The sequence below is a fragment of the Muntiacus reevesi genome, chromosome 5, assembly GCF_963930625.1.
Source record: "Muntiacus reevesi chromosome 5, mMunRee1.1, whole genome shotgun sequence".
Taxonomy (NCBI): Eukaryota; Metazoa; Chordata; class Mammalia; order Artiodactyla; family Cervidae; genus Muntiacus; species Muntiacus reevesi.
Window position 1 is genome coordinate 25,952,303 of NC_089253.1, and position 12,992 is coordinate 25,965,294.

The following is a 12,992-nucleotide window of genomic DNA, read 5'->3' on the forward strand; positions in this document are numbered from 1 at the left end:
CCAGGCTGGTATATAGACACAGGAGGATCCTATGGCATAACTGTTTGATTCTCTGCTGTGCCAACTTTGACAGAATCATATTTTCCCTCATAGCTCCTTTTATCCCATTCCATAATAGAGCAAAAAAACCACAACCCTCTACAACTGACAATTCTATGCTGTGCATGTAAAACAACTGACCTATTTTTTCTAACACACCCCTCCCTTTTGAAAGAAGTCCAAATAGCCATATAGTAGTTATATGCACTAAAAAATCAAACTGTCTCTCTGAAACTTTGCCATCCCTTACCTTTTAATCTGTATGCATGTCTGTTATTCTGATTAATCTTATGCGAAATAATCCAAAATAATGAAACCTAATTTTAAAGAAAGGATTTTTTTTCTGAGATTAAACAGGGTTCATTTGTATTTTGAGCCTCATCAAATAAAAGATCAATGACAACTTCAACCCACACTTTGGGCCACTTCTAATACTAATGAAATATATGACAGGTTGAACACACTCTGTGATGTCTACCAAGGTTCCCAAACAGCACAGATACTGTTTGCTTATTGAGATTTATTTTTCTTTCAATTTGGAAAACAATTTTCTCAGAACAGTTACTAAAAGAAAAGCAAAAAGAAAAACTCCAACCAAGATCAACTATTTCATATACCTAGGACTAGTTAAGTGGAAATCAAGCATATTAATATTGGAGTCAGGGAATGAGATATGAGTGGTCATTTAGAACCCAAAGTCAAGGATTTAGCAGTGCTGAATATCTAAAAACAAGCAAGCAAGCCAACAATCCAGATATGCTAAATTTATAAATATCTAAATGTTGAGTGGAGACTAGAAAAACAGCAAAGTAATAAATGTTATTACGTTCTCTAGTTGTTCAGTTGTCAAGTCGTGTCTTACTCTTTGTGACCCCCATGGACTGCAGCAGGCCATGCTTCCCTATTCTTTACCATCTCCCAGAATTTGCTCAGGTGAAGTTGTTCAGTCATGTCTGGCTCTTTGCGACCCCATGGACTGTAGCCCACCAGGCTCCTTTGTCCATGGGATTTTCCAGGCAGGAATACTGGAGTGGGTTGCTATTTCCTTCTCCAAGGGATCTTCCTGACCCAGGGATCGAACCTGGGTCTCTTGCACTGCAGGCAAACTCTTTGCCATCTGAGCCGCCAGCAAAGACCTGGAGTTTGCACAAACTCATGTTCATTGGGTTGGTGATGCCATCCAACTGTCTCATTCCCTATTATCCCTTCTCCTGCTGCCCTCAATCTTTCCCAGCATTAGGATCTTTTCCAACGAGTCGGCTCTTCACATCAGGTGGCCAAAGTATTGGAGCTTCAGCTTTACACCCACCCTTCCAATGAAAATTCAGTGTTGTTTTCCTACATGTTTAAATTCTCTCTTGGTATCATAATAAGGATTTTTGAGTGATCATCTTTTTGCCTGTTTTCTCAAAAGAAAAAAAAACAACAACATCTAATTCTAAAAAAGATATGGTAATAATTAGCTTATTCATTAACTACTTCTTTCAAATTGCCTTTGCTCTTCCAGGTGCCATCTGTGGACTTTGTACTAAAAAAATCCATATAAGAGTAGCATAAAGAAGCCAACAAAACAAGGAGTGGTTTTGTTTGTTTTCCTGAAAGGAGTCCTTTCAGTTTAACTTTTTAATATTAAATAACTTAAGCTTTAATGACCCTCATAATATTTTGAGTATCTTCCAGAAAGAAGAGAGTCATAGAAAAAGTTTGTTTTTTCCTTACCATTTACATTTTATTCATTCCTCCTAATTTGAGTTTTGATTAACAGTAACTCTGTTATCTTTTTAAGAGGTCATCCTTTCTCTTCCTGGTTCCCCACGAATTGGTCTTCATTCTAAAATCACTGTTAATGTGTGGTCATTGTGTATTATAAGTTTTAATGGAATCTTTATGGATAGTGGAGGATAATTACAGTATTCTACAGCTCAAGATACAGATTCAGAATGAAATACAATTTCTAAATCTCATTGTCCATTCTCTTGAGGGACTTCTTACTTACTGACTGTGTCTCTTTGGACCATGGACAAATGACACATTCATGAAAAATTTTCCTCCCATGCTCTGTTGTATAAATTACAAGATCCTGAAAATATTTCATTTTTTATATAAAAAGTCAACTTTCAAAGGAAATGTTTTTTCATATGTGTTATGCAAAGAGTATAATAGAAAGAGTAGACTTAAAATATGAGACTTATAGTCTATTCTAGACTTTCTTTTATAATAAAACAGTTGTGTGGTTTTAACTAAATGAATAATATTTCTTTCAGTATTCTATCCATATGTTAAATATATATTGAAAATCTGTTGTGCTTCTTTGACTGTAGAAGGTAAGTATGAAATCTCTGAGGTAAATATGAAACCAGGTTAATGAATGATGTTCACAGCTACAAAGTGGGGTATATTACATAGTTTTTATGGAACCTGCTATAATTGTGAAACTGGCATTTGAGTCATAGTCCTGACCACAGTAGGGAGAAAGAAAAGAGGACAGATTATCTGATTCATGCTTCCAGTGGCACTAGTGGCATTTAAGAAATCCCCCAATGTGCAAGGTGTTACTTTATTGATCATTCAAAATCAGGCTTTAAACAGACTTTAAACTCACACTAGTGCTACTTTATTGATTGTTAGCAGTACCGTTCATCTTCCAAGTGAAAAAATCCATAATGATAATTTTAAAATAAAAGAGAATAATTTATTTCTTAATGCTTCTCTTAAATGAAAAACATAAAGAAAACATAAGAAAATTGTGAAAATGGCGACGAAAAGACCTAAAAATTGGAACAATTTGAGAGAAGACTCAGATTTCCTTCTCCGTGGTGAGAAATAGGATGAGAAAGCTGCCACTAAAACTGTTAAAAATAAACACATGGAATCTCCTGTCCTATGACAACCTGCACAGAGACATTGATTCTAATCAAAATTTTCTCCTTCCCAGGGTTTTCCTCAGAGCAAGTTTAACATCTTTGTTCCTCAAGCTGTAGATTAAGGGATTCATCATGGGAACCACATTGGTGTAAAAGACAGAAGAGATTTTCCCCACATGCATGGACCCAGCAGATGATGGTTTAAGATACATGATTGCCCCTGAACCAAAAAACAGAGAAACAGCAATTATGTGGGAACTGCAGGTGCTGAAGGCTTTGGACCTGCCCTCTGTGGAGCATATTTGGATGATGTTGGAGAGGATGAGACCATAAGAGACAAAGATCATGAGACTGGGCACAATAATATTGATACCCACCACAATGAAAACCACCAGTTCATTCACGTAAGTACTTGTGCAGGAGAGCTGGAGCAGTGGGAGGATGTCACAGAAATAGTGGTTGATGGAGTTTGCATCACAGAAGGTCAGTCTCAGCATGCATCCAGTGTGAGCCATGGCACCAGAAAATGCCATCAAGTATGAACCAAACATAAGGCTGGAACACACTTTAGGGGACATGGCAACATTATACAAAAGTGGCTTACAGATGGCCACATAGCGGTCATAGGCCATTGATGTCAACACATAGCATTCAGAAACGACAAAAAAACAGAAAAAGTAGAGCTGAGTCATGCACTCCATATAAGAGATCATATTCTTCTTTGACAAAAAATCTACCAGCATTTTGGGTGTAAATACAGAAGAATAACACAGGTCTATGAAGGACAAGTTAAAGAGGAAAAAGTACATGGCAGTGTGTAGGTGTGAACTCAGCACAATTAGTGTTAACAAGCCAAAATTTCCCAACACAGTGACCATGTATATTACTAGAAACAGGAAGAACAAGAGAAGTTGAAGATCTGGTTGGTCTGTTAACCCCACCAGAATGAATTCAGCCACAAAAGAACCATTTCCAGGAGCCATTCTTCGCTAAGGGAATCTGTGGACACAGGAGAAAAGGGTAACATTAGAGAACAACTCAGGCCTTCTGACAATTATCTCATCTTACATGAAAGTGTATATACTGAGCATGTCTGAGACTAGCCAACCTGGACCCATAGAATCTGCCTTTACCGTTATCATGATAATCAGTGACATAGACATTCCCTCACCAGAGGCTTGAGATGTAAATTACACAAAGAACATCGCAAACAGCCTACAGAGAGAGTGAAGTGCTGCCATATGCAAAATATGCCAGAGAAAACTAAAGAGAAGAGACACGGATGTGCCAGGACAGAATCTTCCTTCTCACATCTCATCGTTTCTTCATTCACTTAAGCCCTCCCCTCACCAGTAAAATTACACCTGATCTTAGCCAAAAGGCCAAGAAGCGATCGCCAGTAAAATTAGAAGGCAGATACCCTAGCTCCCTGGTGCTGACCTCTAATACATTATAGACATGGTGGAGTGGGAACCACGGTGTCTCTAAACAAAAACTAAGGAACAAAAGGCTAGAGGAGGTTAAGTTAGTGTTCCATTTCACAGAATAAAATCCATAAATGTAGAAAAGTGAGAGTCCATTCAGGTAGAAGGAACTTACTGACTGAGATACTGCATTTTCTGAGCCTCTTAATCTCTGAACCCTCTTTGATCGCCTGTGAACATACTCCCCTGACAGTTTCACTTAAATCTCAGGACTGCACACAAGGGAAATGAAAGTGGCAGATCTTGTACCTCTGGTCTTCCATCTCAAAACAGGACAGACATTAAATCAACAGAATTCAGAAACTCACCCTCTTTGGTGCTAACTCTGTAGTTCTGGAAAAGCAGTTTCAGGTTTGAGGGTCCTTAAATTCTAAAAGGATGCAGCGCAGACTGAATTTCAGATATGCCCTGGAAATCTTTCTGACCTACACACAACACACACAAATGTTAATTTCAGATTATGACTTCAAGTCTTCTTAAGAAGCAGGGGAAAATTAACAGCATTGTTATCAGGTTTGCTACTTGATAAGACACAGAAGACTGTGATTTAATGATGCAGCATGCTTGATTATAAACAGGGTGGAAGCTTACTCAGTCTCTCCCCAGGGAATACAGTCTATGTGTGTGCAAAGAAATAAGGGAGTTGGGTTTACAGTTTGGACCATGTTCTCTGTTTAGTTCTCTAGGGACCCAGTATTTGAATCCAGTTTACACATCACTCCAGGGACTGTACATTCCCCAAGGCAGAGATAAAAGTAGACTCCCATCTTCCTATCATCTTCATCACTTTAGAAAAATCTATTTACAGTTTCTTACTCTGTGTCTTTCCACATCCTAAGTGGAAAATTTCCAGAGAGTACTTATAGGTTTCTTCATATCTTTACTATAAATTTTGCAAAGACCCTAGTAACTGATTTCTGTTACTATCTTTCAAGAGTTATCTCAAAATTTTTTGAGTTACTTTCTCCATTCTAAAGTTTTTATGTTTAAACCCCTACTGGAAATTTCTAACTGAGGATCTAGCTGAGTCCTTAAATGTATTGTTATTTCATTAACTGAGGTCATCAATTCCTTCTCATCATATGGCTTTGAGTCCTACCACCATGCTTACTAACTTGGGCACAGTGCTTAAACTGCATGCCTCAAGTTCATGATTTCTAAAATAATGATGATAATGATAGCATCTTTTTCATTGTACTCTCTTGATGATGAAATTAAAAACTGTACAAAAATTGGTTATAATAGTACCAGTCAAGTGGTATATAGTCAAACAATATCAGCTATTATAATATATGTTGTCAAAACTTCCAATAGGTCCTCTGTCATAACACTCACCAGGCATTCATTTTCCCCTTTAATTCCTGTGTCCCCCTAGACACTATAAGATCTATAAGGACAAACATGTCTTCTGTCTTATTACTTTTCTCACAGTGCTGTGTATAGTGCAGAGTCCATAGCAGGCCCTGCATAAATAACTCTGTAAGTTACATTGTTCTTTGGTGAAAGCCTTCTGAGTATTTCTCACATTTCTCACATGCTCAGCATTAGGGTCTACAGCCACACTGACTTTAGTTTTTTATTGAACTATTGAACTACATGCTGAAATATGGTGTCCCCAGCTCTAGGTTTTCCCACAAACTCCCTCTTATTTGGCTATGGACGCAGATGTTAGAATAAGTTCTGAAAGCACAGATCTGTTCCTTCCTAGTTTAAAATGTTCCATGATCTTAAGCTACCCAATGGGCAGTTGAAATACTGTAATAAAGGCACACTGGAACACTGCAATAAAAACACAACTATCAAAACTATGATTCAGTTTTGGATAAAAGTAAAGAAAAAGTCAAGTGAGATACTATAAAGTCAAGTGAGAAGGTTTCCTTCTTAGTCTGAAAGTGCCAGTCTCTTTAACTTTTCACACTGCTCAAAATATGAGTGCCTCCAAAACACATCATCAAGATGGTTAAAAAAAAAAAAGACAAAAACAACAGCAAATAGAATGAGAGAAATATGTTTGATAAGGACCTAGTATCCAAATGGGCTTCCCTGGTAGTTTAGTTGATAAAGAATCTGCCTGCAGTGCAGGAGACCTGGGTTCGATCCCTGGGTCAGGAAGATCCCCTGGAGAGGGGAATGGCAACTCACTCCAGTATTACTGCTTGGAAAGTCTTATTGACAAAGGGACCTGGTGGGCTACAGTCCATGAGGTCACAAGAGTTGGACACGACTTAGTTACTAAACCACCACGATATCCAAAATACTTCGGCAGGCAAATTCTTTACCTCTACTGTCACCTGGGAAACACTTTTTTTTTTTTTTTTTTTTTTAAAGCAGACACAGGTTCAATCTCTGGGACATGAAGAGCCCCTGGAGGAGAAAATGGCATCCCCTTCAAGTATTCCTGCCTGGAGAATCCCATGAACAGAGGAGCCTGGCGGGCTGTAGTCTATGGGGTTGCAAAGAGTGGGACACAACTGGGCAGGCATGCACATGTTTTTAGCATCCAAAATGCATAGACCACTCTTTCACTCAATAATAAAAAAATACAATAGTCCAAAGAATGCATAGTTCCATGGATTGAAATACAGAGTCCAGAAATAGACGCACATACATCAGAAACAATAATTTTGACAAAAAGACAAAGGCAATCTAAAGAAGTAATGACAGGCTTTTTACACAGTGAAGCAGGAATAATTAGATACACAAAAAGCAAATAAATACACAAAGAAACTCAATGTGTACCTCACAACATTAACAAAATTGTCACAAAATGAGTCATAGGTACTCATGTAAAATATAAAATTAAGAAGTTTAAAATAGAAAAAAGGACAAGATGGTGACAGAGTGTCCACTGACAGACAAATGAATAAATATTGGTATGGAGTACTGCAGCGTCGCTTAGTCATAAAAAAGAATGAAATATTGCCGTTTATGTTATGGATACCTCTAATTGAAATAAGTCAGAGAAAGACAATAATGTATGATCTCATATGTGAACGCTAAAAAACAAAACAAAAATTAGACTCACACATACAGAGAACAAATGAGCAGTTGCCAGAGGAGATGGTGTGGGGGATGAGAGAAATAGGTGAAGGGAATTAAGAGGTGCAAACATCCAATTATAAAATAAATGTCATGGGAATATACAACATAAGAAAAACGGTCAATAAAACTATAATAATTTTGTATGAGGACAGATGGTAACCAGACTGATCATGGTGACACTTTCATAATGTGTTCAAATATTGAATCACTATGCTGTACACCAGAAAATAACATAATATTTACATCAAGTATATTTCAACAAAACAAAACAGCAACAACAACAACAAAATCTTAAAGAAGCCAAGGGCGAGAAGTGTTTTACCCATAAGGATCAGAGACAAGAATTACAGAGGGACTCTCACGGGAAACTATGCAGTCAAAAAGAATGGAGTGAAACATTTAAAGTGTTGAAAAAATCACCAATCTGTAATTTTAAATCCAATAATATTATCCTTCAACTGGAAAGTGAAATGATGACCTTCTCAGACAAACAAAATCTGAGAGAGTCTGTTGTCAACAGAACTACCTTGCAGAAAATACTAAAATAAGTTTTTTAGGCAAATGAAAAGGAATATATGTCAGAAGCTTGAACTGACATTTAAAAAAGAGCATCAGAGGGAAAAAGTAGTCTTAAAAAGTTTATCTTATTCTTCTTAATTTATCTAACAGATAATTGTGTGTTTAAAATAACAGTAGCAACAATGCATTAGTAATTACAACATGGTTCTGTGAAATGAATAACCTCAATGTCATAGGAGCACAGAGGGAAATAAGTAGAAACCGTCCAAGCTCCCTGCACTACAGATGATGTTGTATAGAGTTATTAGAAAGTGGATTCGATTAAATTAAAACATGTATTGTAAACTTTAGGATAACCAGTGTAAATATTTTAAAAGAAGGATAATTGATATATTAGGATAGGAGATAAAATGGAATAACAGAAGATACTCAATTAAATCTGGAGAATAAGAAAACAAAGGGGAAGATTAAGAAACAAAGAACGCATCATGTGCACAAGTAGGAAACACTTATAAGCATGATATTAACTCAGGTTTATTAATGCAGATGGTCCCCGACTTAGGACTGTTTGATTTACGATTTTTCAACTTCACCATGGGTCTAAAGCAAATATGGGTCAAATGCCACAAGCTGCAATTCTCCATCAATCATTCGACCATGAGGGTAAACAATCCATACTCTTCCAATTGCAAAGCCTTTGACTTTCAGCACAGTATTCAATAAATTACATGAGCTATGCAACACTTTATTATAAATAGCTTTTTTTCTTTGCATATTTTAATCAAAACAACATTCTAGCTTTATGTTAGATGATTTTGCCCAACTGTAGGCTAATGTAAGTATGCTGAACACATTGAAGGGAGGCTAGGCTAAGCCATGACACAGACCCAGAACCCCATCGTGAGTTGAGAAAGCTTTGCAGTCACTTTAAATGTATGTCGTACAGATACACCGATAAAAAGGCAAATTTCCATAGTGGATAATGAAAGAAACACCAAATATGCACTGTCTAGAAGAAACTCATTTTAAATGTAAAGATTTAAGTTAAGAGTAAGAAGATGGAGAAATACATACCATGGTAACACTCGAAAGAAATCTGGGGTCGCTATATTAATTTCAGAAAACATACTTTAAGGACATAGGAAGCTTACCAGGGACATTTAATCTTTAATAAAGAAGAGGCATTACAGAATGATAATAATTAAGCAGGTAGAAACACTGTAAGGATCCAATTGAAATTGGGAGATGAAATAGCATCCGGCAACAGTAGTATGTACATTTTTCTCAAGCTCACATTGAACAATGAACGGGTTTCTCTTTCACCCACAGCCTGGATGCTTGTGGTAGCTAAGAACAGCAGAAAGAGGAAAGCAGTTGCTGCAGCCTGCTGGCTCTGAGACTGGCCTTCCTGCGACTTCCCCCCAGGAAATCGGGGGCAGAGAGGAGCTTGCCTCCTCCATCCTGACCTTTCCAAGACTTGTCCTATGACCTGAATTCCAGGAAAATTTGCTCTGAAAGTACTAACTGCACAAACATAAAACTATTCACTTCCTGACATTTTGATGAATATCATTTTTAATACAGTCTTGAAATTCAGTGAATTAATGAAGAAACTCAAGTAAAGAGAGCCTAGTCTTTCAGTAAAAGTAAGTTTGTTAGGGACGGCTTTTTGACCATTAAATTTGATGTGACTATATTTAGCATTAAAAAAAGATGTTTATATCATAAGCCCCAACTCTTTTAAAAATATTTCATAGTGTTCAGTAAATAGTCCATGCATTAGTTTGTTAGGGCTATTATAAAGAAATGCTATACTAGGCGGCTTAAAAAATAGGAATTTATTTGTCACAGTTCTGGAAGCTTTAAGTTCAGGATCAAGGTGTTGGCAGGTTTGTTTTCTCCTTGGCCTGCAGATAACCACTCTGTCCCAGTGTCCCCATGTGGATTTTCCCCTGTGAAGAATATTCTTATCTCTCTGTGTGTCCAATTTTCCTCTTCTCAGTTAAAATGTCTTCTTCTCAGAAAAATCCTTCCTGAACACCCAGTCTGCAGTAACCATGGTTACTTCCTGTACCATCTCCTTAATTCAAGTCTTTGCGTGTCCTTTCCCATCTATACAGGTGTATCTGTTTATTTGCTCATAATCTGACTCCTCCTGCTGCCCGCTTGCACCCCACCTCCACCTTCCCGTAGACAATTAGCCTTACGGGAGCACAAACATTGCCTTGTTCACAGTGGTATCTCTGCTGTTTAAAAACACAAACTGAGACAGAATAGGTGCTCAGTTTCAATTTGTTGATTAAGTAAACTATATTATTTGTACCTGATGTCCCCGGGGACACCTAAAGAGAAACTTTTGAAATCTTTATTTAAAATTTTATTTCATTTTATTTATTTTTTAAAATGGGAGTATAAATGCTTTACAATGTTGTGTTAGCTTCTGCTGTACAATATCACAAATCAGCTATGTGTATACATATATCCCCTCCCTCTCGAGCCTCCCTTCCACCATATACCCCACCCCTCTAGGTCATCACAGAACATCAAGCTGAGCTCCCTGTGCCATACGGCAGCTTCCGACTAGCCATCCATTTTACACACAGTAGTGTATATATGTCAATGCCACTCTCTCAATTCTCCCTACCCTCTTCTTCTCTACCCCCCATGAGAAATCTGACAATCTTACCATTACTTGATATATTACCATTCAACTTTCTCAATTTAAAACCTTATAGGCTCTGAAAATAAGTTGAACAATGACAACTTCCCCTATTTCCTATGAAAGGATGAAGAGCTGATCCTCCTTTTCCTTATAGTGATTTTTCTTATGAAGTGATTTATATAATGAGCTTAATTTATGCTATGATTTAAATCATTTGCATTTCTACTTTAATTTCTATGTTTTCCATGTCTTTATACATTGTCTGTCCATACTAAGATGTGGCATCAATAACTAACAAAATTTTCATTCAGAATACTCTTTTCTTCAAGGTCTTTCTCAATGCAATTTGGACATCTTTGTTCCTCAAACTGTAGATGAAAGGATTCACCATTGGCCCCACAATGGTGTAAAAAATTGTGGACACTTTATCTTCATCCGGAGACCGAGCAGGAAAAGGCTTAAGATACATGAATGCAGATGATCCGAAGAAAAGAGAAACCACAATTATGTGGGAGCTGCAGGTACTGAAGGCTTTGGACCTACCCTCTGCAGAACGGATATGAAGGATGTTCAAGAGGATCAAGGTGTAAGAAATGGAGATGGTGACACTGGGCACTATGACATTGAGACCCACCACAATGAAAATCTCCAACTCATTGATGGAGGTGGTTGTGCAGGAGAGCTGGAGGAGAGGAGGAATGTCACACATGTAGTGATTGATGATGTTTCCATCGCAGAAGGAGAGTCGCAGCATGCACCCAGTATTGGCCATGGCACCCACAAGCCCCATCGTGTATACACCCACCATCAGCATGAGGCAGACCTGATGGGACATGGAGACCTTGTAGAGCAGGGGCTTACAGATGGCCACGTATCGGTCATAGGCCATTGATGTCAAGATATAGCATTCATCAATAACAAAGAAGGAGAAGAAACACAGCTGAGTCATGCACTCTGCATAAGAGATGATGGTTTGGCTCACAAAACTCATCAGCATTTTAGGGGTAATGACAGAGGAGTGGCAGAGATCAATGAAGGAAAGGTTGAAGAGAAAGTAGTACATGGGAGTGTGTAGGTGAGGGTTCAGAGCAATAAGAATAATCAAGCCAACATTCCCCACCACAGTGACCACATAAATTGCTAAGAAAATGAAAAAGAGAGGCAGCTGGAGTTCTGGCTTCTGTGTTAAACCCAGCAGGATAAACTCAGTCACTGAAGAGTCATTCTCTGGGGCCATTCTTCCCTAGGGCACACCTGGAGAACAGGACAGAGGGTAACGTTAAAATGAGTACCCCGCTCTCTCCACCCAGCCCCACTCTAATGAGAGAGACCCAGAATGCGAGAAGGAACCCCAGCCCACCCTTCTGTGTGCCTTTGTTTTCTCCTCTGTATAAAGGCTGAGGAAACTTTTAAAGAAGTGTATCAAAAACACTAATGGGCAAGTTTTACAGGGATAAGATTCAGTGACCCTGAACCTCATGACAGCAGCCTCTCTGCTCTGCTTCTGCTCTGACAGTTACCAGGCCCACCAGATGATCAGTGGTCATCTCAGCAAAGAGGAAGCTGTCATTTCAGGGAATCCTTGGCTTCCACAGATGAGGTTTAGAAGATGAGTAACAGGACAGATAAAATTCAACACTCACCCTTCTGTATGGAGACTTCAGTGTTGGGACTTGCTACCTCTGCTTCCTTATTTTCAAGGAAGAGCAAGTGGCTCTGATGAATTTTAGAGATGAACATCCCAGAACATAAATTCTTCTTCTTTGCTATTGTTTCTGTTTTGAGTGCGTTTTGGACTGAGAGAGTCAGAGCACAGACCTCGGTACCTCAGGCTCTGAAGTGCCATGAGTTACAGGTCGTGGTTTCTGATGGTGGCTCTGCAGAGTGTCCACTCCAGTCTATCGGGTCGAAATAGCATCTGCTGGTGCCCTGGGAGCCACCTGCTAATATGACCCAGGGGTTATTGTGAATTGGGAAATCCTAGGGACCTGATTAAAACTTAAAAGTCTTAGGTTTTCATTGTGTTTTCCCTAGAGATCATGATTTGTAGCAAAGAGAAACTACCTACTCTGCATTTCAGCTGAGTTCACTATAACAGTGATGTATTGGAAGTAAACCATTTTGCGCACATTTTTGTTTGTTGACAAATGGGGCACATTCTTAAATAGAAAAGCAGGTGACCTTTCCTGAATGCACAGCACCTACCCATCTATGAAATACTAGTCACTTATTTGTTCAATTAGTTTGTTTTCTCACAACACATACACACACATTGATATGCTCAGGTGCATTGGAATCTAAGTTACATATGGGCAGTGATTTTGTCTATTTAGTTCAGTGCTATTTTTGTAACAACTTAGAGTAACACCAGGCATATACAGT

At 38.3% G+C, this 12,992-nt stretch overlaps 2 protein-coding genes across 2 annotated transcripts; both read right to left on the bottom strand.

Annotated features, from left to right (window-relative positions):
• Positions 1–2,953: 2,953 nt before the first annotated feature.
• LOC136168858 (olfactory receptor 8B3-like) lies at positions 2,954–3,886 on the bottom strand. The gene has a single exon (XM_065936573.1). The coding sequence runs from the start codon at positions 3,884–3,886 to the stop codon at positions 2,954–2,956; it is 933 nt and encodes a 310-aa protein (XP_065792645.1).
• Positions 3,887–10,917: 7,031 nt separating this feature from the next.
• On the bottom strand, positions 10,918–11,856 carry LOC136169513 (olfactory receptor 8B3-like). Its single transcript, XM_065937295.1, has one exon. The coding sequence runs from the start codon at positions 11,845–11,847 to the stop codon at positions 10,918–10,920; it is 930 nt and encodes a 309-aa protein (XP_065793367.1). The 5' UTR covers positions 11,848–11,856.
• Between the last annotated feature and the right edge of the window lie 1,136 nt (positions 11,857–12,992).

Bases quoted from the DNA above. Each gene is read 5' to 3' on its own strand.
- LOC136168858 (XM_065936573.1), bottom strand. From the start codon at position 3,886: ATGGCTCCTGGAAATGGTTCTTTTGTGGCTGAATTCATTCTGGTGGGG.
- LOC136169513 (XM_065937295.1), bottom strand. From the start codon at position 11,847: ATGGCCCCAGAGAATGACTCTTCAGTGACTGAGTTTATCCTGCTGGGT.